General features: G+C 42.3%; 1 protein-coding gene across 2 annotated transcripts; it reads left to right on the plus strand.

Moving 5' to 3' along the window:
- Positions 1-687: 687 nt before the first annotated feature.
- On the plus strand, positions 688-24898 carry OPRM1 (opioid receptor mu 1). Of its 2 annotated transcripts, none has more exons than XM_068425380.1 (4): positions 688-1025; positions 16303-16655; positions 17579-18099; positions 24866-24898. In XM_068425380.1, exons 1-4 carry the CDS (start codon positions 688-690, stop codon positions 24896-24898), a joined length of 1245 nt encoding a protein of 414 aa, XP_068281481.1. The 2 variants fall into 2 exon arrangements, with proteins under 2 accessions (XP_068281481.1, XP_068281472.1); XM_068425371.1 differs by lacking the exon at positions 24866-24898 and adding an exon at positions 24356-24394.
- Positions 24899-25745: the final 847 nt, after the last annotated feature.

Genomic DNA, 25745 nt, shown 5'->3' on the forward strand with positions numbered 1-25745 from the left:
ACCACATATTATTACTGGGCTCGGCTATCTCTTCCCCAAGCTCTATAATCATAGAGGGCATCGTTTTGTCGAGGTCCCTGACTCATTACGTTAATCAGTCGCGCACTGATCTCCTCCCTGCCCCGGTCCTTAGCCCGGGAAGTCAGTCTTCCGCGGTACTTTCTCTCCGGTGTTTGCCACCGATGCCGGCGGCGCCCGGGAAGGGAACATTTCAGGCGCTTTGTTTGCAAGTGCCACCAGCGGGGAAGGGGAAACCTGCCGGCGCGCCGCTCCCCGCGGCCTTCCAGCGGCGCGACGGGGCGGGCAGGCCCCGCTCCGCACCAGCTGCGCCCCGGCAGGGCTCCGCTCACCGCAGGAGGCGGCCGCGCTGGGGGTCTGCCCCTACCCCGCCGGCCCGGGAGGGAGCGGAGGGGCAAGCACCGCCTCCCCGCCGCCCTCTGCCGCCCCTGCCGCCACAGGCCCCGCCTTCCCGCCCGCCCCGCCCCGCCGCACACATGTGCCCGCACCCAGCCGCGGGCGCGCCGTCGGGGCGGGCCGGCGCCGCCGCCTCCCGGGTACCGCGCACCGCACCAGCAGCGCACCGTACCAGCACCGCGCCGCGCCGCGCCGTGCCGTGCCAGCACCGCGCCGTGCCTGGCATCCCTCGGGCGCGGAGAGCCGGTGGCCGCGCTGACGCCGCTGCGCGCCATGGCCGTCGCCTACCTGCTGAGCAACGGTTCCGCGCCGCTCCTCGCCGGCGCCCTGGAGGGCCCCTTCGCCGCCAACGCCTCCGCCGCCTGCCGCCCCGCCGAGCCGCCCTGCGCGGCCGCGCCGCCGGGCGCTTGGGGCAATGCCTCGGCGGCGGCGGGCTGGAACCGCTCCGAACCCTGCGGCGGTGCCAACGGCAGCGCGGGCGGTGGCGGGCCCTGCGCGCCCGCGGGCGGCGGCCCCTCCGTGGTCACAGCCATCGCCATCATGGCCCTCTACTCCGTGGTCTGCGTCGTGGGGCTCTTCGGCAACTTCTTGGTCATGTATGTCATCATCAGGTGAGTGCCGCCCCTCCCTGCCCCGCAGCCCCCGGCCGCTGCCATCGGGGCGGACGCCCCGCCGTGGGAGCCAGGCTGCAGGCCGGCGTCCCGACCGGGGATGCGGCGTTCCCGCTCCGGCTGGCAGCGCGCAAAAGGCCGCACTGGGGGCTGCGGAGAGGCTCCTGCCCCCGCGGGGAAGGGAAGGAGGCTTTTGAGAAAGCGCCGGAGCGGGTGATCGGGGAAAAGAAACTTGCGGTGGGGCCATGAGAACCGGCTGGGCTGGGCGGTCAGTCAGAAACCGCTGCGGGTCCGGGGATGCTCTATGGATCCTCCGTGCTGCAGCACCTCTGCGAGCTGCTCTGGCCAACAGGGCCGGAATCCCGCACCTGTCCGCTGCGGAAGGAGGTTTTAAAGGGACTTTAGCCACTGCCTGTGAGCGTGTGCGGGTACAGGGTCGCACACGGACCCCCGGCACACATCCACGCGTCTTTCCCCCACCTTTGCCAAACGCACAAGCAAAATGTAAATGGCATCGCGGCTAAACGCTTCTCGCTGCCCGGGTTTATCGATCCTTTGCCTCAAGTCTTGACATATATGTTTATATTCGTATACATTTATATGTGTTTAGATACATACGTGCGTATGCACGTGTGTAAATACGCCAGGATCGCGGCCGCAATCCCTAATCCCGGTTTCCCGGCTGTGCTGCAGCACTTCGCAACTTTCTCGCCCGCACTCGGGCACACACAAGTGTGTCTTTCACGCACGAGAAATCCCATGCCCGTAAATCGGCGGAAAGAGGGTGAGAGCCAGATTAAACGGGCTCCCTTGCCCGCCGGGGAGCGGGGTGGGCGGCTTCCGCGGGGGAACACTGCCACCTCCCGGGAGCGGGCCGGCGGGACGCAACGGGACGGGGCGGCAACGGGAGCGGGGCGGCGGGACGGGGCTGGCCGAGCTCTTCTTGCTTCGTGGCCGCTCGTCGTTTCCAAATCAAGCACCCGCTGAGCCCTGCGGAGCCCAGCGGGCGCTGCTGTGGGGGCGCCCCTGGCGCGCGCTCCTTCCCTGCCGGGGCAGCCCCAGCAGTTCCAGTTCCCCCGGGTCTAGAAAGCGTCCCTTTTCCCGAGGAGTGGGGGTAGCAGCCGTCGGGCACGGGTGCCGTGGCCGCAGGAGGCTGGCAGGCAGGAGCAGAGGCTGGCGCCCAGCATCGCTTGTAGGCCAGCGGCACCGGGGTGGCTTCACGGTGGGTGCAGCGCTGACAGCGCTAGCTCTAGGGAGCTGGGGGTGAGGACAGCGGTCAAGGTAAGGTGCTGCGGCACGGCAGAGGATGATTCCTTCGGCATGTGGTGCGGATGTCACTGAAAAGCCTGTGCAGCTCATAGACCTGACGGAAACATAAGTAATATGCATCAGTGGTTCAAACTGTAGTAGTTCAGAAACCTAGTGCTTTTAACTGTACTTCAGAGGCTGCATTTTAAAGGAACTGAGGAGATTCTCTTCTGTCCTGTGGTTTTGGTCAGTCCAAGACTCAAGCTGGCTATGTGAAGATACAGAAAGGCTTCTGTAAAGGGTCATGGCTGCAATCGGCTGAGCAGTGTTTGAATGCATTCCTCTGTGAGAAAAAGCAGATGCACAATGTAACAGAGCCAGGATAGCTGCCAGCAGCAGAGAAATATGCCATAGGTTGTTTCTGGAATTATATATTTATACTGGGCGTAACCCATAGTAGGTTCATATTTCTTACATTAATTAATTGAATTACACTTGCACCACAAAGCAAAATTGAATGAGGCACTTGCATTTAGATTTCTGTTTAAAGAGAGCATCTTGCCCTGAGATTACAGCTTAAAAACAAAAGCCAGAAGCAATAGGAGAAAGCAAAAATAAATTTTCATTTTACAGTGAAAAACACAAATAAATTCAATGTCTTCTCCAAAACTATCCAGGAATTCTATGGCAAAGGCAGGACCAAATCCATGTCTCCTGTGCAATAACAGCTTTTGGTATGACAGAGTTCCTTCCCAATTAATATCATGCAGCTGTTTACCAATTTGAGATGAAAAAGAGTTTACATGTTAATGGTTGAATAGGATCTATGGTTTAAGCAACATAAAAACGCATCGCCTTTCTGTGCTTCTCTGTAGGTTTAGTATACCTGGAGAGCAATAGGGAACTTTTTGATTTATTTCCTGCTGCAAGCTATACTAACATGACATTATTCCCAATCATATAATATGCATATATGAAATAGTGAGCAGATGTGCCCACATTCATGTATCCTTGGATCCAGCTACAGATAGGAGGCAAACCTTTCACTGGATTGAATTTGGCATCATATAAAGCTCCCCTTCGTTATCTACCTTTCGCACCATGCCTGCTCAGGAAGAGCAACACGTTGAAGTTCGTATTAGTTTTGAGAAGAATTGAGACTACTAGAAATAAGATTTTAAAGTGATATTGGTACCTAGTTTGCCTTGAAAATACTAGGAGTTTGGAGATAGGTGCTTAGATATTTAAAACTCTGTCCCTACTCGCCTTTCAGAGCAAAGCAACAGTAACTTCATATTCAGTGTTCTGCATGCTAATATCTCATGCTCGGCTTCTTTAGAAATACTTTTAAAATAATTATTATTCTTATAAACATTATTATTCTTACAACATTTCCGCATGAAGCAGATCCATGGGTTTGGGGCCAGAGCCATGCAAGTGCTTGCCTGATGTGGAACTGTCACTGTCAGTCCACAATGCCACCCTGTTATCCCCAGCTGGGGCAAACAGGGGTCAGAAAGCAGACATGTCCAACAAGGTGTTAGAAATGTGTTGTCATTATCAATATGAAAATCAGGCTTTTCATGCAAAGGAGGTCCATGGATTTCCAATTTATATACATGTTACTTTTTAATTAATGCATTCTCATCGACCCTCCTCATTCTCCCAAACAGTTCCTGTTCAGCTGAATACTTTCATCCTTGAATTAATATTTACATGTTATATCTGTAGTGTGTGAGGCTGAACCCATGTTACTAACACTGAGCTCTTTCCTTTGTTAATTACAAAAAAATACCTTCTGAGTGACAGCAGTAATAGTCAGGTTTTACTGCCAGCTGTGAATTTCCTGTAATCTGAAAAATCTGTAGATAATTTTTATTATCTATTTTCCTCATGTGCTTTGTATAAGTGTAAATTACTAATATGAACACAGTGTGGTTATGGCTACGTCAACAGCAAATGCTACTTCTAGCTGCTGCAGAGTACAACAAGACAGCATACAATTAGTACCATGTAGTATTGAATTAATTTACCCAGTAATCTATAGGCTTTTCCAGCTTTCTTATCAAGTCAGTGGGGTATTAATCATGCATTAGAGTGGAAAGAAGAATATGCCCTGTGATTAAGGCATTATGCTAGAAAGCTGTCAGATCATAGATGAAAATCTTCAGCATCTCTGGTCTGGAAGAGAGGAATAGCTCTCGACGGCCCCAGTCCTCCACAATGCCAAGTGCCCTGAGAGGACTGTAACTCCACCAACAGCCACTAAAGACACTCAAATCAAGAGTGATTCCTTAATTGCTTTGCTATTAATTTTGTCACATATCAAAAACAAATGGGCCTCAGGTTTTCCATGATCCTTCGCAGGAGGAAGGAAATGTCTTTTTTTATTAGAGTAAATGATTACTCTGCTTAAAAAAAAAAAAAAAATAAATGGGGAAAGAAGTCCTCTTTGAAACGAAGAGACTTCTTTCTACGTTTCTCAAAACAGCCTCTTAATAGTGTTTTGAAAAAAAAAGAGCTGTGGCTGAAACATCATCTAATCTGGAGAGACTATGCAGTACTGAAAGCTCTGGTTACTTCAGCTCAGCTCACTCACACTTCAGGAAAACTGTTTTACTAAGTAGAATGGAATTTGGGGTGAAATTTCAACTATAAAAAGAATTGGTATCACCAGAGGAATAAATATTCTCACACGTGTGCACAGAAAGGGAAAAGCAAGGGGGCTGGAAAGAGGTTATAATATATGAAGTGGAGAGACTCTGTTTAGAGAAATAAACTGAAAATGATCACAAGCTTGCAAGTGACTGAAGCGAAGCAAGTTTTTCTAAAAAAACAGGGCTCTTCTTTGCAAGGTGACATTGAGTTATGGATGCAGTGTGAAAGAAGTCCTACAGCATCTCTTGTAGCAGCATACATCAGGGAACTTAGAAACCAAGAAATGCGTAAAATTCATTCTTTTCTTTCCTATCCACAGCCACATGAACTTCTCTGCATTTGGATGGCATTGCATGTGCGAATGTGTGTCCTGCCTGTTCCACTGTCTGCAAAGAAAAGGTTCCACCCCATTGCTAAGAGCTGTTAACTAAAGGCACAGCAGCCTTAACCAGCCATGTCAATTATGAATTGATACTGCTCACCAGCACAAGTCAGAGAAGATGTGGGGACAGAACTGAGGGAGTCAGGTTGGGCAGGAACAGCACAGAAACTGACATAAGTGAGCAGCATAGTGAGGGGGTGACCCTCAGTATCCTGCATTAGAGAAAGGCAGGTGTCCCTGTTTGCACACTGAAGTGCAAACCAACCTCTGCTAGTGGGTAAATGTTTGACTAGTGAGACGCTCCCCTCACTCCCTCAAGATCGAGGGAAGCAGATAGATAAAATGGCATGTATACCTTTGTATTCTCTTTTTTTTTTTAAATCCTATTGATATGGACATGGTCAAAATTTGGCCAAAAATACATTAGCCTGCAACCTGGGGATAACCCCCATCTTCCTGAGGGAGCAGAGGCAACTGTGGGATGAGTGCGAGCTCTGCAGCCCCACACTTGTCTCCAGACCCTGTGCCTGGCCCCAGTCCCAGTGAGCTCTCACCCGTGGACAGCACACCTGGCCCAGGAGGGCAGACCCCTCTGCTCTGCTAGCGGCTACCACCGGGCACTTCTGGGCACAAAACATCCCCTCTCACTCAATTTGTCTTGAAAAAGCTGTTTTGATCTCACTGTATTTTTCCTGGAGTATCATTTTGGTTATGGCTCCCATGAAAAATTATGTTAAACACTTCCTGATTGTTTTTTTAATTTCCTTATAAAAATAAGTCAAATTTTACCAAATTTTCATGGCTTCAGTAAAATTAGAAAATATTGTAAGCACATATCACAGAATCATAGAATCTTAGAATAGTTTGGGTTGGAAGAGACCTTTAAAGGTCATCTAGTCGAACTCCCCTGCAGACGGCAGGGACATCTTCCACTAGATGAGGTTGCTCAGAGCCCCATCCAACCTGACCTTGAATGTTTCCAGGGATGGGGCATCTACCACCTCTCCGGGCAACCTGTTCCAGTGTTTCACCACCCTCATTGTAAAAAATGTCTTCCTTATATCTAGTCTGAATCTCCCCTCTTTTAGTTTAAAACCATTACCCGTTGTCCTATTGCAACAGGCCCTGCTAAAAAGTCTGTCCCCATCCTTCTTATAAGCCCCCTTTCAGTACTGAAAGGGTGCAATAAGGTCACCCCGGAACCTTCTCTTCTTCAGGCTGAACAACCCCAACTCTCTCAGCCTTTCCTCATAGGAGAGGTGTTGAATCCCTCTGACCATTTTTGTGTCCCTCCTCTGGACCCACTCCAACAGGTCCATGTCTTTTCTGTGCTGAGGGCTCCAGAGCTGGATGCAGTACTGCAGGTGGGGTCTCACGAGAGTGAAGTAGAGGGACAGAGTCACCTCCCTTGACCTGCTGGCCACGCTTCTTTTGATGCAGCCCAGGATATGGTTGGCCTTCTGGGCTGCGATTGCACGTTGCCGGCTCATGTCCAGCTTTTCATCCACCAGTACCCCCAAGTCCTTCTTCTCAGGGCTGCTCTCAATCCATTCTCCGCCCAGCCTGTATTGATACAGGGGTTGCCCTGACCCAGGAGCAGAACCTTGCACTTGGCCAATTCAGCTTTTTGTGGACATTTCTAACATGCAGCAGTCCCCCAAAAAATGAGAATCAAAAATAAGGTTGGAAATAAAAGGTCACAAATATTACCACTTCTAAACAAAGCTGCTTTGAAACAAATATTCTCTAAAGTAAATTTTCAGAATTCTGAAACATTTTAAAAAATTCTAAGTTGGTTATTTTTAGGCTTAGGTGTTCGAAGGTGGATGTTATAGAGATCCTGATTAATGGGCATTTTCAAAAAATGATTTCATTATGGTTCCAAGTGAAAACAAGTTTTCAATCCTTGATGATTCTCTTCAAAATACACATCTACTCATTATAACGATATTTTTTAAAACCTGAAAGCAACTATTTTCTGAATTGCTGTGATTAGGCTGATCTCAAACAAAGTTCTCTCTATAACCATTTGTGCCGCCTTTGGTTTATACCATGAAGTTTAGCTTTATGGTATTATAAGTGGGGATGCTATCATTATCTTTCAAAGCCTCTGCTCCCTTTTGGAAGTTGGCTTTTAATGGTGTTCACTAGCAAGGAGTTTCATCCATTTAATATTAAACACTTCTAAATTTTATTTATATTTCCCTTTGAATTTACATGTTGAAAAAAAGGTAGGGATGACAGACCCTAGCTAATCAAATAACTGTGAAGGACATGAAATAGCATATTTTTTCCACCTTCTTACTAAGAAGTGTTAAATTAATTATCAGCTATAACATCTTGCATCTCAGATCAGGAATAAAACTTGAAAACAAAAATGTGTAAAACAGCATCTCCTCCTCATTAAGTTGTATGTAGCAATCCCAGCTGAGAGAAGTCCCTCTCTTAAGGTGGAACAGGGAGCAGCAGTCAGGGTATCTTTTCCTGTTTTCCTCTTGCACAGTGCTAACCTCCAGCCTTGGGACGTGCTGCCTCTATAGAAAAATCAACCAAGATGCCGGTTACCCAAATCCTTCTCATAAGGTGGTGGTCTCAGTACCTCCCTTACAACCCCAGTTTCAGACGCAATCTCATCCTTGTCACATGGAGACTAAATCCCTGATTCCCAGTACTTTTGACCTGGTCTTCTCAAAACACATAATCGTGCTCCTTCTTTTTGTCATGCCTGCTTCCACCATCACCCGCTCTCCCCTTTTTCCCCGTCACAGGCAAGTCTTCCTCCCTGTTTATTCTCTCTCCAAGTCCCTTTGTCTCACCTCTGTCACTCCTTTCCAGATCACACTCGACAGCATCACTAGAAGATCCCAATCTCTTGTATGTGAGAGACCATACCTTGTATACTTAGCATTACTTTGATCTGTACAGTCTATGGCATTGCCTTGAGCCCCATGCTACCTCCCTGATACCCTCTGACCAGGGGGGATTACCACTGCTGTTCCCCATCACACCTTTGAGGATCTCACATCTAGTAGCTGTAAAACTGTCTTCAAAGGCTTCTCTGCCAGTTTCCCTGCTGAGCAGAGGATGTTTCATGTACAGTCCTCACCTGAGGTGATCAGTCCACAAACTGGGAGGAGGGAACCAGCACCTGGAAAACAGAGAAAATAACTGAAACCTCTGGTTTTCAGGTGCTGGTTCCCTCCTAGAAAAATGTCACTGCAGTTATTGTAGATATAATCAGTGGTTTTACTCTCAATCACGCTTCCCTGAGGGCAGAGGGGAGAAAGTTAAGTTGAACACACTGACAGTTTTCCTTTCCATGTCCTCCTAGCAAAGCAAAAACTTGAGCAATAAGCACTCACTGCTGGATAATGGCAATATATTGGAGTTAGCCTTTTTAGCACCATTGATTTATTTCAGAGAGATGTGTTACACAACGGTGAAAGCAACAACCTTTACTGGAGACCCATATATGCCTCAACACCAGACAAACAGAGACTCAGCTAAAGGCAGTTTAACAGGCCAGATTAAGTCCTGGAATAACTGGCAGATAATTTTTCCCCCATTTAACTAGACTGGAAGGGAATGAAGTGTACCAGCAGGTGACTTTTTGGGCATTGGAGCATACATATTACTGTGATTTGTTTTTTTATCATTAAGTAGCTTTTTATGGTGTCTGGGAAAAGAAAAAGAAATGAGGGTAATAGGAGTTACAAGCCATTGCAACATCTTAAATGTTCATGTGGCAAGTTTATATGAATATGTCTATAAAAACCTGTTCTTGACTCATTCCCCGACCCTTTTTAGAAAAAAAAGAAAGAATGCATCACATCAGGTCTAGTTTGTACTGATTTCTGCCAGGATATTTTGCATATACATGTAATTTAAAAAGGCATGAAAATACTAAGGGAGAAATAATGAAATGGTTACCTGTTATGACTACTGTGGAGTTTGTGTGTTCTGTCCAAAGTAATCTCCTTGCTCATTAATCCTCTCAGTCAATCATCAAGGGAAAGGACCAGCCTTCCTCCCCAGAATAGCTGTTTTTCCCAAAGAAAGAAGCTTGTTTTGTTTTCTCTGGAGGGGGACTAAACTCACTGATTCTAACTAAATAGCAGAAAGAGGACCTCTATATGATGCCTTTCAGTAGCAAAGAAGCAGGAAGAGCCATAGAGAAAGCAACAAGTGAATTTTAGCCCGAAGCCCAACACAGTATTGTGATTAATTGAAAACAGGATGAGTCAGATGCCCTCCCAACTCTCTTGGTGCCACATCATTCCCAAAAAGACTGGCACCGGAGTCTGAAGACAGTTGCCTCTGCCTAAAAGGCTTTTGTTTAGCTCTCCCTCTCCCAAAGCTGACTTCTGAGCGAAGTCGCTAATTGGTTCTGAGTACAGGAGAAACGGCCCTGAGCGGGTGCTCCTCCATCTGAAGTGGTGTGCTCTGCTTACTTCTCCTGCCTGGGTCCTGTAAGCAAACGCTGGTGCATCTGCACATGCCTTGATGCTGCCCCGATGCAAGGAAAGGATGAGCCGGGAAGCTCAGATGCTAGCAAGATAACCCGAGGGAAGTAAACTGGTGAAAATTTGGCTTAATTTCATTTGTGCTATGGAGGAGAATAAAGTGAAAAAGGAACTTGGCAGTGGGAAAACAAAGCATTAGGGAGAAAAACATAGCAGCTGAAGCAACTACAGCCCAGCAGTTGTCTGCCCTATGTTCAGATCCACATTCAGCACATAAACTCCTTCAGAAAATGGACATCCCCTTGCAGGTGTGTGAGGAAGGGAGGGGAAGGCTGCTCCAGCACAATGTACGTGAAGGCCTTGCTGTGTTCCCGACCAAGTATGTCAAATAACTAGGCCTTGCAAGTTTAGATCTAGTATACTCCCTTACTGTGTCATGCCTTGACACCTGAAGTGATGCTTGATATTCGTATGTTTTTTCATCTCTCTAATTAAACCCCCCATCACCAGTCACAGCAGTGACCAGGTAGCGCCATCTTGGGAGACAGGATCAAGGCTTTAACAGAAGGAAACCACCACTGCCTCTGGCTTTCTTAAAGGCAGTGAAGTCTTCCTCCCTTCTCCAGTTCAGCTTTTACCCCCAAACTCAGTGCAGGAAGTAAGGGCATGTGCTGCAAATTGCACGATTTCATTGTAGCTAAGTGTGAAAATTTTCTACTATAATGTTGTACCTGCTGGAGCGGCTTTTTTTCAACTTGTTGTTTGTTTGTTTTCCCTGAGGGTTTGTTATTTTTAAATTAACATCCTTGTATATTATGTCTTCAGAAGAACATGAATCAAAAGGACGAGTAGATCGTTAACCACAGTATGGCACTTCCAATCTGGGTGGCCTAATAACCACTTAATAACATGTAAGGGTTGTACACAAATTTATGGCACTTGTACCCAGAGCTTGAATTTAATGGCTTAAGGCATAAGCATTCTGAAGTACCCATGAATAGAAAAATCAAAGACTATATCTTCAAGCTGATTAAATCATATGCTCCCAGACAGGTGGGTTAGGCTCAGCCAGAATATGACTTCAAAACTTTAACAGGCAACAGGCTGCCACAGCACATTTCATAACTGTGTCTGAGATGCAGCACGGGTCTTTCACTCTATGGAGACCCACTACCTTCCAAAGAAAGAAAAAAGGACTAAGATAGGATAGCTATCAGGTAAATAAGTCTGTATTTTCAGACCCTTTACCTCAAAGGTACTTTCCAGGATATGGCCTAGCTGAGAGACATCATTTCAGTATCAAACATATTAATTGGATTGGCAGACAGAAGAAATTTTTGAGGGTTTTTTCCAGACCTTTCTGAATATGACACGACCTTTGTCAAAGCTGTAAGGGCTCAGCAAAAACTGAAAGTACCTGATATCTCAGGAAAGCACAAAAAAAATCCCTCTTTCCTATTGTTTTTGAGTTGCATGTACAAGATGCATTAGAACAGCCATGGAAATAAACGTTCATTTAAATTGGTTCAACTAGGCATACTTCACATGTTTTAATCTTCCCACCCAATGAGACCTCAACTAATTTGTATGCAGATAAGGATTCTTCATTTGTTTAATAAGTCATTTATGCAAGAAAAGCATGAATTTGAAACACCAACCTAATGTCCTCCAGCATCAACAAGAGTTATGTCAAGTTGTCTGTATGCAAGACCTAATTGCTGGTTGTTTCTTTCAGCAGCCAAACCATTTTCATGAACAACTGCTTTCTGCAATGAATCTCCTGTAATTAAGCCAGTTTTTTGTATATTTTTGCATTGAACTTAAACACAGATCAGTTGAAGCAGTCTTTGTCTCCAAATTAGCATTCTGTGGACAAAAGCTTGCATGCCTTTGTGTTGCTGAAAGTAGTTATTACCAATCTATCATCAACCAGTCCTTTTCCTAAGTGTAAAAGACTGTTTCTGCTTTTCTCCTTACTGTTGCTATTCAGATAGGAGCAGTTTTCAAATTCATTTGTAATGGTGTGTATTACTATATTCATTGGGCTAAACGTAGACCCCTCTCTGACTTCTTTGCCCCAGCCTCATGATACAAGGATGCTATAAAATTGATCTGGTACAGAAGGGCTGAAGCGTCTGGAGAAGGGTGTATTTCAACAATCCACACAGATGTAAATGGCTTGTCCAAGAAGCAGTAGGGACAAGACTCAGCTGGCAGTGTACCAACTGTGTCTATTAGGCTTAGATAAAGTGTGATGCGAACTAAAAATTTCATTTTTTTTAAGAAAAGATATGGTCTTCATGTTATTTGTTTGTTACTTTTGAGACACTGAGACTTCAAAGAAAAGACTTCAAAAATTTTTGGAGGTGGTAAGGTGGAGACTGAAGAATTGAAATGGGCAGGCCAGAAGCAGCTAGGGCATGTGTCTTGCAGAAAGAGAGGTACAAGCGTGCTCTCATCCCTCTTGTTGCACATCTGTGAGATGAAAGGGAAGGTGCTCGTGGCTCCTGCTCAAGATGCTGTTACACTTTGTGCAATGGAGCTGGGGATCTCTAGGTTAGTTTGGTGAACCTTTTATTTGGTTTGCAAACTACAAGTGGCCCTCGGGCTGCCAGTTGAAGAGGTCAATTCAAGACTTTCTATTTATTCTTGAGTGCTAGGAACTTACTGACTGTCTGAGTAGGATTCTCATGATTTTTTGTATTGCTTTTTCTTATTCCAAGCAAATCCCAATTGAGTAGACCTCTACAGCTCAGATCTTCAAACTTCAAGTATATTTTAAAGCTTTGCTGGATTGAAGATAAAGGATGTGTTTGCCATACAGAATTAGACAGACATAAAATATATTCTTACTGTTGTAAATCTGATCTATCATGTTCTACTACCAACAAAAAATGCTTCATTAAACAGAGATATTTTATGATATAAAACCTGCACTGAGGAGATAGAAAGGGCATACTAGTGGGTGTCAGTATTACAACAAGCATAATTAATTTGAATATGTGTCAAGAGCAGTATTGAGCTAAATATTCACCAAAAAATTGAAACATCATGTTGCTCTATTAGTCTTTCATCACGGAGCTGTAAAAATAAAAGTAATGTTTCCCAAAGCCAGCTTCTGTCTTCACTTGCAACCGTACGCATTGTCATGCAAAATTTAATATACTTAATATTTCAGATGCTGAAATTTCGATGTAATCTAAATACTAGCATTCAGATTTTCATGGGTTTGCATTTAAGGCTCTTTCTTTACACGTCTGTTCATTTTTAGGTTCTCTAGTGGCCTTGAATGAAAGTGCAAAAACAGTATCTGCATTTATAAATACAAGACTTTTGGTATTGTAAGTCATACCGATATCCTGTGACTTTAATTACATATAAAATCCAGTCCCTCTGAAGTATAGAAATCTCATCACATACACATCTATGTCTGGATGATGGAAATGTTTGTGCTGCGTGTTCAAATAGGATATCTTAGCGAAAGATCAAGGCTTTATAAGAGCTCCATTTTGAGGGACTGTTATGTTAAGATTACTTTTGATCAATTGCTTCAGTATTTATTTGTTCCTACCAAAGAAATAATCCTAGGGGACACTGATAATCTACTTATTTGGAAAATACATGTTTAATAAAATATACCTTTTAGAAATAAGCCCTTTATAAAATCTTGACATATTCAGTACAGAGAAACACCCAAATCCCATAGAATTCACTGAAAAGAATATTGTGAATTTCAAGAGGCTTTTGTTGATTAGGCAATTGTGGAGGTTAATACTTTCTATCGCCACAAAAGCTCTGCTTGCTTTCTTTGTAAGAACAGCTTGATTAGAAATATAAAGATTACAGAGTACATCAAGCAAAATCCTTTATTAATAGCCTATAGAGTCCATTAAATGAAATAAGTCCAAGAACTTTTAAGCTTAAACTGACAGTGAAAGCAAGATAGCAAAACAGAAAAATGTGTAGTGTTTGAGAGGGACAAGGCCCGTGCCAGTCCCAGTGAAGAAGCTTTATCCCATTTATTCAGAGCTTTACTCTGCCCATCCTCTGGCATGCCAACCTGAGAGTCACTTACATATTGTTGATGTATTTTTTTTTTTTTTTGCTGTATCAAGCATTCCCTTTAAAGCATCACAATGGCTTTAATTACTGATTAAAAAAATCGTTATCATTGTCATCTGATCTAGTCAGAACTGTGCCAAAATCATGCGTGATGGCAGCAGCACTGAGCAGCATGCCTAACCATGCTTCCTTGTCCATCCATAAAGATAGGGCAATCACCTCAGGGCTGAGCATGGATCAGCAGCCTGGGTGAGGCCGCAGGATCATCATCGCCTTTCCTCGTCTGTGCAGAATTGAGAGCCACTGCCCCTCTGCTGCTGTTGCTGCCTGAGCAGATCACACTGGAGCAAGATGGATATGTCTGCTCATAATGCAATCAAGCCTCCAGGTCAGCTCTCTGGACACAATGTTAGCTAGTCCTGGATCTGTTGTCAGACCTATGGAAAAGACGTCTTTGATAAACAACAGGGGAAGTGGCAAAAAGAGAGCTTAGTACAACATTTTAATTCTGGGTAATAGTAAAGTCAATATAAAAATGTTGCTATTTTCATTCTCCTCTGCAAGATTCTCCAGCAAATTGCCCAGAAAATATTTTATTTTCTCCTCTCTCCAAACTGTTTTTAGAGCTGCAGCTCATTGTGTACCTCTTCCACCCTGCAATCCTATACGTTTTTTCTAAATAATTCCCAGCAGAGAGAAGCATGGATGCTTGCAGCATGCCTCTTCCTAAATTAGCGTTACAGTCTGTTGGATAAATGCAGTGCTCCTGTAAGAAAAGTTTTTTAGGGTACTTTCAGAATATAGATCTTATTTAAAACTTGGAAGTATAGTACTGAGATCATACTTTCTCAAGACAGCAGTCAAGAAAGAGCTTGAATCTACTTGAAAATCTTTTTTTAAAAAACACCCTACATTGAAATTAGGGTTCTTAGTGGCTCCTCATGCACAATGCTAGAAAATGAGAGAACAAAGACAGTGCAAACTTCTTCCGATGATCATCATAGAACTATTTAGATGCGTTCAGCAAGAAGTCCACATTTCTCCAGACCCTACCGAAAAAGTTCCAAATGTGCATTCCCTATACAGCCCTGTCACCATTTTTTTACAGCTGACTCATATTCTGAAGAGATCAAAGTCAGAAAGGAAAAAAAATTAAATACTGTATTTTTACACTTTGTCTTCCCCGGCAGGTTGCCTGAATGATATTTTTAAATGGGCAAATTCCATTTGTAATGGAATTGTAAAATGTTTGATCAAGCACTGTACTTGTTATTTTGCAGAAACAGAAGGGGGTTTTATCAAAAGAGTGAGCCATCTGACCCCCTGAAAGCCAGACATCCACAGTGCAAGCAGGACAGAGGGCAGCATAGCCAGGAACATTACTTAGAGTGAAATAATCATTGTATGACTGCAAAAGTATAGCATCCTCACAAACAGCAGATCTCAAGTGCTACTCAGCTGACACAAGGACTTGAAACTGTGAAGGACTCTTCACAAAAGTTGATGAAACTAAGGAGGAATTTGGACTCTACCTTTAGCAATGCAAACACAAATTAAAACATAAAAAGCTCCCCCTGCTTGGTCGTGATTGAAGTGTGACACATTCAAAATTCAGAAGTATTTTTTGGGTAGTTAGTGGCACAGACTTAGCAGGAGAGTGTGCAAAGGAGTTTGAAGACCCTTCTGCCAAAATAGACACTGTGGAGCAGAGCATTCCTACCTCTAGCAACAGGCTGCAGCATCCACCCAGGGTGGTGGTTCTGTTGATACATTCAATTCATATAGTTAATAGCATCTGTCTTTTCATTTAGTTGGAAGAACCATCTGTCCAACTTGTATGGGACACTGAGATTAGTAAAGCAATGTAGTAAGCATCATTACAAATGATTTTTGAATTCTGTATTTATAAACAAATAAGAAAGTCTTAAAAGCCTGAAGTTTTAGACACAGTGGATTTGATAATTACACTAATCTTTTAGGTACTTATTAGGTACTTATTCCTTAGATACCTAAGGAATTACATAATTACTAGTCCACAATCTACAAATGAGTTCCCCATTTCTATAGGCCACAGTTCTGATGCTTGAGGTGACATCAGCAGATAGAGAAAATCTATCCATTCAATACCGTGTCCGATATGTACAAATACAGTATTTTCAATGTATTTCTCAGGTTTTTAGCATATATAATACTATTTCTTCTACGTGTATCCTTTCTCTCTGCACAAGCTAAATTAATCTTTTCTTTTCTTTCTTACACCCTTTAGCTAACATCTTGCTGAACTGCGAACATTATTGTAGATAAACCACAGCAAGGTCATTCGGTTAAAAGCAGGAAAGATGATCTTTGACAGTATCTAGCACATTATTTCACAGAAGTTTCTTATAGATGGTGCACTGGACTCAATTTTGTTTTAACATTGTCAGTTGTGGTCATTCATATGCTTTGCTGATTTTTTTTCTAGGTACACGAAAATGAAGACTGCCACCAATATCTATATTTTCAATCTTGCACTGGCAGATGCGCTAGCAACAAGTACTCTGCCATTCCAGAGTGTGAATTACTTGATGGGAACATGGCCATTTGGTACCATCCTTTGTAAGATTGTTATATCCATAGACTACTACAATATGTTCACCAGTATCTTTACACTCTGCACCATGAGTGTGGATCGCTACGTAGCTGTTTGCCACCCAGTTAAGGCCCTTGATTTCCGTACCCCTAGAAATGCCAAAATTGTCAATGTCTGCAACTGGATTCTTTCTTCTGCCATTGGCCTGCCAGTTATGTTCATGGCAACTACTAAATACAGGCATGGTAAGTCTGGCTTTCGTTCCTAAATTGAGTATTTCATGTTTAAAATCCTTTCTGCATTGTTTCCCTTTATTGTAGAGGCATTGAATTAACTTCTGACCTCCAACCTGTATAAAGCAGATGTCAGTGCAAATGGACCCCTTCAACAACTTTGCATCTGGCTGTAGCTGACTGGACACAGCACTGCACACAATCTTTTACAACAGGCAGTGCCAGCTCCTTCTGTGGGTCCATGCAAGTCTCACTGCCCCACACAGTTACTGTGGTGTTTGGAAAAGCATCTGTGCCTGGTTGCCTTCTGCTATGGGGCGGTTATGCACTCTCCTACAGCACAGAAGCCTGGGCTTTATCCGGGATATTCCCACTGAAGTTGGCAGTCATAGATATTTTGCCCCTAGTCTGGCAGGACACGATACAGAACAGAGAGCACATTCTGGATCGCTGCTGCTCAAAGGCCTTCCATGAAACATCTCAACATAAATCCAAACTCTCCATTGTGCACAGTTACCAAGTGTCATGTCATCCTCTTCACCATTGCCCTGAAATGCCCAAACTCTCAGCAGAGACAGTGGTTAAATCATCTTTCTTTTCACCCCATTTTATACTGAAAGTGAAAATGAGTCAAAGTTTAAGAATTTATGACAATTCAACTCTTTCTTGTCCAATATACATGCAATTCCAAGCAATAAAATGCAAAAGAGAATACGTTACTTCAGTTTTGTTTTTGTAACTCACACTTCATACATGTTTTGCGGCACTGTGTCCTATCAATGTTTGTGCTGATGACAGGTCACAGATTGCTTCATTTTAACTATTTACGTAGTAAATCTTCATGCATTTGCCTATGATATTTAACAAAAAAGGTTTAAAGAAAGGCAAATGAAAAACTGACCTGCTTGTTCTCTGCTCTGTTCTTTTTTCTCCAGGCTCTATTGACTGCACACTTACGTTCTCCCACCCTGCGTGGTACTGGGAGAACCTCCTGAAAATCTGCGTGTTCATCTTTGCCTTCATCATGCCGGTCCTGATCATTACTGTGTGCTATGGGTTGATGATTTTACGCCTAAAGAGCGTTCGCATGTTATCTGGCTCCAAAGAGAAGGACAGGAACCTGCGGAGAATCACGAGGATGGTTCTTGTGGTGGTGGCAGTGTTTATCATCTGCTGGACTCCCATCCACATCTATGTCATCATTAAAGCCCTGGTCAACATCCCAGAAACTACTTTCCAGACTGTCTCCTGGCACTTCTGTATTGCTCTAGGGTATACAAATAGCTGCCTTAATCCCGTCCTTTATGCATTTCTAGATGAGAATTTCAAAAGGTGTTTCAGAGAGTTCTGCATCCCCACTGCCTCAACCATTGAGCAGCAAAACTCCACCCGAGTCCGACAAAACACTCGTGACCGTGCTTCCACTGCCAACACTGTGGACAGGACTAACCATCAGGTATGACTAGCAGTGGAGATGTCATCTCTGGATTCAGGCCTCCCGCTTGGAGATGACATGTGTTCTGATGTTACAGTTTATACTGATTTGTAGCTATTTGAAGATCTAAAGATCTCTGGTTATGCATACACAGAGACCGCAGTCCTGCATGGTACTAGTTGTTCTGTCCTCTAGTCGATGCCCAGAAGCTAAGGGCTTTCAAAGGTACCTTGCATGATCAGGTCCAGCGTGCATGCATATACACAGCACACAAAGTAGCGTTTCATTTGCAGGATGTTTGTAACAGGTGACTGCTTTAGAACCGGTTGAAGAATGATTGCAGATTTCCCTATTCATACTCCTTGTCTGCTGAGGGAGACAAGAGGGGGACAGAATATATCTCTCTCTTCATCCCATTGCAACAGTGAAAAAAAAGAGAAGAAACTCTGCTTGTACACTTTTGATTGATGTACAAAGAAGGCCTACCTGGCCTTGTTTGTCCTGGAAGACATGCAAGAAGTAGACAGAGGCTTGTCTACATGCAGTTCTTGTATCAAATAATTATCTGTGTTGGCTAGGGTTGAGTTTTGAGATATATGTATATATTAAAAAAATATATATATACACGTTAAGGAGCATTGTGCCATTTTAACCTTTAAGGCATACTGAGAATATACCTTTTCCGTGTAGAAAAAGCCTTTGAGAAGTAGGGATTTTATGGCACAGCAGATACCAAGAGAAATAGACTTTTTTTTTTTTTATTCAGGCTATTTTTCTTAGCTTTTGCAAAGAGGCTCTTTTTTACATGTTCAACATCCATGTTCCTGTGATTAGTCCTGAGAATTTCCAATCCCCATCCCTCAGTGAACAACAAACAAAACATGAAGGCAGATCTTAACATTCATGGATGTAACTCATGCAAATCACAAGCGCTAGAAAAAGTTTGTGTCTTCTCTGTAATTCATTAAAAACAAGAACAAAAGGCACAAGCCTACTTCATTCCTTGCCATATCACCTTTCAGCAATCTACTTAGGTTTCTCCTGCACCAGTTTTGCACTGCTGCCTTTTCAGCCACAAGCTAGCTGTCTCCTCGGGGTGCAGAGGTCAATGGCTTCTTGTGAAAGCAATTGCATACCTTCCACTCAGCTGCTGCCAGGAAGCCCAGATCAGAATATTACCATCTCCAAACAGACAAAACAGTAATTGCACCCAAAGAGAGGAGGGAGCAGGCTGAGGGGAGAAGGGGAAGCTTTATTAAGCATCTCCAGTTGGTGGTGTAGTTCACCAGCATCTGATTCATGCATGCCAAACTGTGACCTGTGGAATCCATTAGTACCTGCTCAGTCTTACGCACACTTTGGTGGTGGAGCAGAACTGCCAAACTTGGCACAGGTGCATACATATATGTATATATGTATATACATGTAGTGTTTACTAGGTGTAGCAAAAATCTATTAGACAGATTCACCTGCGAATAATGCATTTGTAATCCTCAGTGGAGTCAATTTTGTGCATGTGTCTGAGAACAGGATTGTATCTATATCTAATACAATTTCAGCTTTTTACAGTGCAGTGGGTATGCACAGATTTTCTACATTTAGTTATGCTTCTTCATATTATTTTTAAGAGAGCCATAGCCTTCTAAACTTGCACCCTTAGGAAAGATTGATGTGGTACTGCCCAGAGGCTGAGTGAAATAAAGTCTATTATTTCTCTGGGCACTGAGCAAACACAGGATAGAAGATGACTCTTCCCACAAAGATCTTTCAACCTACACCAACAAGGGAGAGAGCCAGATGAGGCAAGGATAGATCAAGCAAGTGAAGTGAGCTTTATAGTGGCTCACTTCACATAAGGAGGAAGCTAGTCTCATATTTGGGTTCTTTATTGGTTTGGGTTTTTTTTCATTCAAGGAATAGTGACAAAATTAGTTAAGAAGAGATAAAGCACATGTAAAGAGAAGAGAAGGGAAAGACACTGAAGGGAAAGGGAGGTGAGAGGAAGAGTGCAGAGGAGAAAGGGGAACATCAGGAATGAGATCAGAGTGAGGCAGTAAGGAAGAAAACTGAAGCAAAGAGCCAATGTGCACAGTACAAAAAAAAGCATATGCAGAACTGTAAGAAATTGTTTGACTACCCAGCTTTGACTACTTTGGTAGCTCTTCCTAGCAACTAGCCATCAGTTTTCCCCTGTGTCCAGGGAGACGACAACACTCGGACGCTCATGTCCTTATAGATGGGTGGATAGTTCTCTTTGCATGGTCTGGTATTTGAAAGAATAAAAAAATAAAAAAGTGGCCATAAATGGGCCCAATTTCCCTTCCCTGACCACCATTTCTGCAGGTCTTGCTTTGGCAGCTGCTGCTGCTGACACTGGTCTATGTCTGCCAGATGTGCTTGCTGGATGTAGACCTGAGCCTTCTCACTCCTGTGCTCCCTAGAGTACAGCACACCAGCTATTGGGTGCAGTCTTTCTCACTCTCTACAACATCTATAGAATACGTTCACATCAAGCCATGTTCAAACTTCAGTATTAAACTTCATTTATTTTTTTTCCTCCAGCAAACATTTCTATAAGAGACAATATTTTTGTTGTCTGGTACTATCAGAATGACAGACAAGGTTGTAGGACTAATCTACACTAAAAAGGTTCTCTGGGATAGTACTTACAAGTGTAACATCTAATAGGTTTTTGTTATTATTATTTTTTAAATACAGAAAGCCCTAGGGTGAATGCAGCTTTTGTTCTCAGAAAAGAAAAATGAAAGAAAAAAATAAAGGGAAAAAAAAAAAACCAAACCAACCGCTGTTTGCTCAAACAGTGAGCTTTTGTAAGTTCTATTGGCAGGGCATTCTTTTCACAGGTAAGTGCTTTCTGTTCAAGAAAGTCTAGTGAGTATATCTGTATTGATCTAAGTATACTGACAAGTTCTTTCTTGTGTAGATGAGGCCTTGGAGAGCATTTGATATGAATTCTAATTGCAAGGCAGTATAGTACTCGGCTCAGTTCAAGTCATTTTCAAAGAAACAGATGTTCTACAAGTTTCTTTTTTGCCAAGTGAGACTTCTTTACTCCCGTTAAAGTTAATGAGAACTGCAAGCACTCAATCGCTCAACAGCTTTGGGCCTCACACTCTTAAAGCACTTAAAAATAAGTATTCACTGGTGGAAGGAACAACTGTGTTTTCTATCAGTGCAAAAGCAGTAACAGGAAACATCACAAATATTCATATTATTTTGAGTTAAGATACTGTCATTTGGCCTGCTTTATGGCTCTTTGGCATTACCAAAAGGTTCTTCTAGATTAAGGGTTTGATTATTGTTTTATCAGCATTTACGAAAGTGGAAGAGTAGGCAAGTTCAGAAATCCTCCAGAATTGCAGCTTCTTTCAAATGCACAAAGTAACATCTGATCCATAACACTGGTGGTGTGAGCATTTATAGAAATACTACATGCTCAGTGGAGCAACATAGTTCTGAGGGTGAAAACGCAGTGGCTAATCAGGCATGCAAAAACTGGTAGTGGTGTAAGACTGAGATGTTTCATGTCTGTGGGGGAAGTATCCTGTGTTACACTCAACTAACTCCTGTGGTAAAATGCATAGGTTACATTTGTTCTAAAGCGAGATTAAAGTCTTGGCTCACTTTAATTTTCAAGGAGGCATATGCAATCTTATAAGTGCATTTGCATCAAGAGTTAAAACGAGAGTAGGAGTGATGGAATCCTGGAAAAACTGCTTGCCAGGAAGAGCTGCTTACTTTGAACTTTTATCTGTATGACCCAATATTGGTAGGGGATGGTAATAAAGGACCAAATACTAGCTTTTGCAAATGGCTGAATTTTTTTTTTTATGTCATTAACATTAACCTGATTCATAACAAAGACCTTGACAAATATTTTGAAGTAGCTTTTACTTCAGATACAGAGACTCTGCATTACTCTATAATTTCCTAGATTATTGAATATTTTTTAAAATTTAAATTTTATTGATAAATCGCTTTTCCTGAAAAGTATATTTTCCAAATACCTTTTATTATTGTTAATATCTGTTAGTAACAAAAAAAACCCTAAATACTTAGAAAAATTGATTAATAATAGTTATAGAAATCTGAGACATTGAATTTGTTTCAGTGTGTTAGTTGCTTTGTGGCCCATTTAAGTTTTTATAGCAGCCTCACCAGAATGTATCCAAGCAACTAAGCAAATTATGTATAGGCACATTTTCAGGACTATTTAGTCATCCTGTGTAACTATTTTTTGTATTTTTAGCCTCTGATGCTTTCTCCTTAACCACTGAAGTGTCTAAATGCCGTAATGGCTGCTGCAAGTCCCTCTCATATGCTGAAAATGAAGCCTTAGATATGTTCAGTAACCAGAAGCTCTTGTATTTGTGTTCAGCCATGAAAGCTTTCCCCTTATGGCTTGGATTGGCAGCCACGTACAGAAATAAAAAGGATATTGGATTAAAAAAAAATATTTCTAAGTTGAAACAAGGAAAAATTGAAAGCTAATTTCACTTTGATTAAATAAATGAAGAACATACTTTCTTACATTGTAATTTTCCCAGTGCTATTTGACAGATTGCACACAAATATGGGGAATGCTCATGAGTCCTGTGCAGAAACATGACAAAAGCTAGGCAGATTCTGTAACTCCAAACCTTGGCAGATTCACATCTACCTGTATTAATAGAGAATGGCCTTTCTGTGTATTTTTAGAAAATGGACATATCGCCTTTGTAAATAGTACTGTATTTATTTCAATAATAATTATAAAGTATTGATTTCTTATAAAGCCCATTTCTGGCAAGATAATGACATCTATGAAAATCTTGTCTAAATTCAATAGTTCCTTAAAACTGGGTCTTTCTTTTGTAGCTGATTTGCACTGACATGGGCCCTTTGTGAATCTCCTAGGTAGCAGAGAAAAAAGAATGTGTCTGTCAGACTATTTCCTGAAGGGAAACAAGAACAAACTATACTATGAGGACCAGAACTAATTATATGGCTTCTAAGGTTCCCTGTGTTTGTGTCATTCCTTAAACTGTGAACTAGAATAAACAGGGAACAAAGCATTTCAATTTTTTCGTTAATAAAGTAGAAAAAGTTCATTGGTTAAAAAAATACAAAAAAAAAAGCTTCTATTTTATCTAATCCATAAAGATAAGTGAATATGGACTTCAAAATTCGTTTCTCGATCTAGACTTTTCCAAAAGACAGGGACATTGACATTTAGGATCAGATCAGTTACTGGCCAAAAGGAGCTGAGGAGAAATATTGCCAATACAGAATAAAGAAAATCCCTAAATATAGCATGTTAAATTGAAGAGGCATTTGAGTTATGTCATGGCCTTGGAGAAATTTATCTCCAAATCAGAAGTCCTAAGAGCCTCCACTCTGCTGAATGTGCTTGGAAAGCAATCTACTTAGAAAATGCACTTTCCTTCTCCCTGCCCCAAAATTCTTACCCATGTCCCATTACTTTTACAGGAGCACGTTCCCTCTCTTGTCTCAATCAGGCTTCATCTGTGACTCTGCTCTCCGTACCATAAACCCTTTATTTGCAGTGTCTCCCACCCTGTTTTCAACAGATTCTAGTGATGCAGGACAACATTTGCTGGGCAGTAAAAAGGGTTGCAGACTTTCAGGATGTGCTGTGCAATAAGCAGATTTTCCTGATGAAAACATCTGTAGTGCTGTTGTGCCTGTATGCAGATAGGACTTAACAGAGATACGGTGGACACACAGGGCTGAGAGGTTGTTGGGCTTGTTTGCTGATATAAGTCCACCTCACACAGAATTTAAACAAGACTTTATCTGGAAATCCGGAAGTTAACCCATGTACTGATGTAGCACAGAATGTATCATCTAAAATATTGACTCCCGTGCAATTGCTACAAAAAGAATACAAGAAGGAAGCAAAATCCTTCCATACTCGTGAAATTCATAGTGAGTTCCTCTTTAGACAGAGAACAACTGGCTTGGTATGAAATATATTCTAATTCAAATTTCAGATCTACTAATGTTTCTTTGCCTTTGAAGGTCAGACGTGAAACTTTTCTGTGATCATTTCCTCTGCCTTTGTTGCTTCATGGCAAAGGCATAGCCTTGCCTTACTCTTTGGGCTATCTGTTTAGCTTGTACGGCAGGACAGTAGCTGCAAATGAGAAGTAAATTCCTCTTTAAAAAAAAACACACATGCAAACACACACACAAACTTGTGGGTGGGAAGAAATCAAGTAATTGTTCATTGTATTTGCAATTTCTTTCCTTTCAGCTGGAACTTCAAGAAGCTGAAACTGCTCCACTGCCGTGACAGGGTTTCCTGCCACATAGCTCTCAAAGCAATTGCACACCAGTGCCACAGTGTGTCTGGGAAGTATGCCATGGGAATGTGTAGGATACGCTTTCCCTCAAAAAAATACCACAGAGGAAAGTGCCTGCTTTTCCAGTCTGTCAAAAATTGCTTCTGCAGCACTTCTACGTTGAGCATAACAGAAGCACAAAACTTAACAGCAAGCAGAGCCAAGAGATAAGGGGTCTTGCCAGGCTCCAATGTTCAAAACAGTCATGTTTACCAGGAATACATACATTAGTCTAAAACAAAGCTGCTGTACCTGTAGCGATCTGTCATGCTCTTGACAAGTTACAGTGGTGTTAAACAGGTTGGAAACAAAAATTCAAAGGCTAGACAACTATAGTTTAAAAAATGAAGGTGAGCTTTTAATGATGGGAAATAATAGGAAAATGAAGTTGTAATACTGTTGGGTACTCGATTTATTTGTAGAGATGTTCTCTGTGGAGGTTATTTGTGTCCTGAAGTCTCACAAGATCATCTAGAGCAACACATTTGCAGTTCATGAGGTCTTCTCTTACAAGGATTATATGTTCCACAGTTTCAAATGGAAAATATTTCTTTCAGTGGTCACTTAAGAAAAACCAAAACTCCAAGCTTGGCTTCTGCTTCTGTTTCTCACATAAAAAGTAGAATTTAAAGTCAAAACAATGAGCTATCACTTCTTCTAAAAGAGATGAGTAAGTGAAAGTGGTCCATGTTGTTATTGCTTGTCAACCGATCCCGAAAACAGCACAGACTCTATTAACAAATTCCGATGTGAATAAAAAATTTAGCTGTAAGCCTGTCAGAGCTAGCACAGGCTGATGATGACTTCATTTTCAAGTAGCTTCTCAAATTTCAGCTGCTCTGTCAGCAATATTTTGAATATGTAAGTAATTGACAGTCCCTATGTGAAGTGCTTGGACCAGTTATTGCATTAGACCTTTTTTTTTAAAAAAAAAAAAAATAATTTATGTTTTGCTAGACATCTGTTTTTTCTTAACTAAACCCATAATACATTTGCTTTTCTAACTAACATAATGCAGTCTGCATCTCCATTCTGTATTAGCTGCTAAAACACACTAAGATTTATGAAAGAAACTTAGTGCTGAAGTAAATGCCACCTTAGCTGTTTTCTAGTCAATATCCATGTAGATAATTTGTGGTGCAATGGTATTTTCTAGCCCTTGTTTGTTACTTGCTTTGTAAATAAATCATCAGTATTTAACTAGGGGAAAATGTACTTTGATGAATTTAATTGTATTCTAAAACACAACTCTATGGAACAGGGTGGGTTTTTTTCTTTTTGTTTCTGCAGCCAAAATGTATT

The sequence above is a fragment of the Nyctibius grandis genome, chromosome 1 (assembly GCF_013368605.1).
Source record: "Nyctibius grandis isolate bNycGra1 chromosome 1, bNycGra1.pri, whole genome shotgun sequence".
In the NCBI taxonomy this organism is placed as follows: domain Eukaryota; kingdom Metazoa; phylum Chordata; class Aves; order Nyctibiiformes; family Nyctibiidae; genus Nyctibius; species Nyctibius grandis.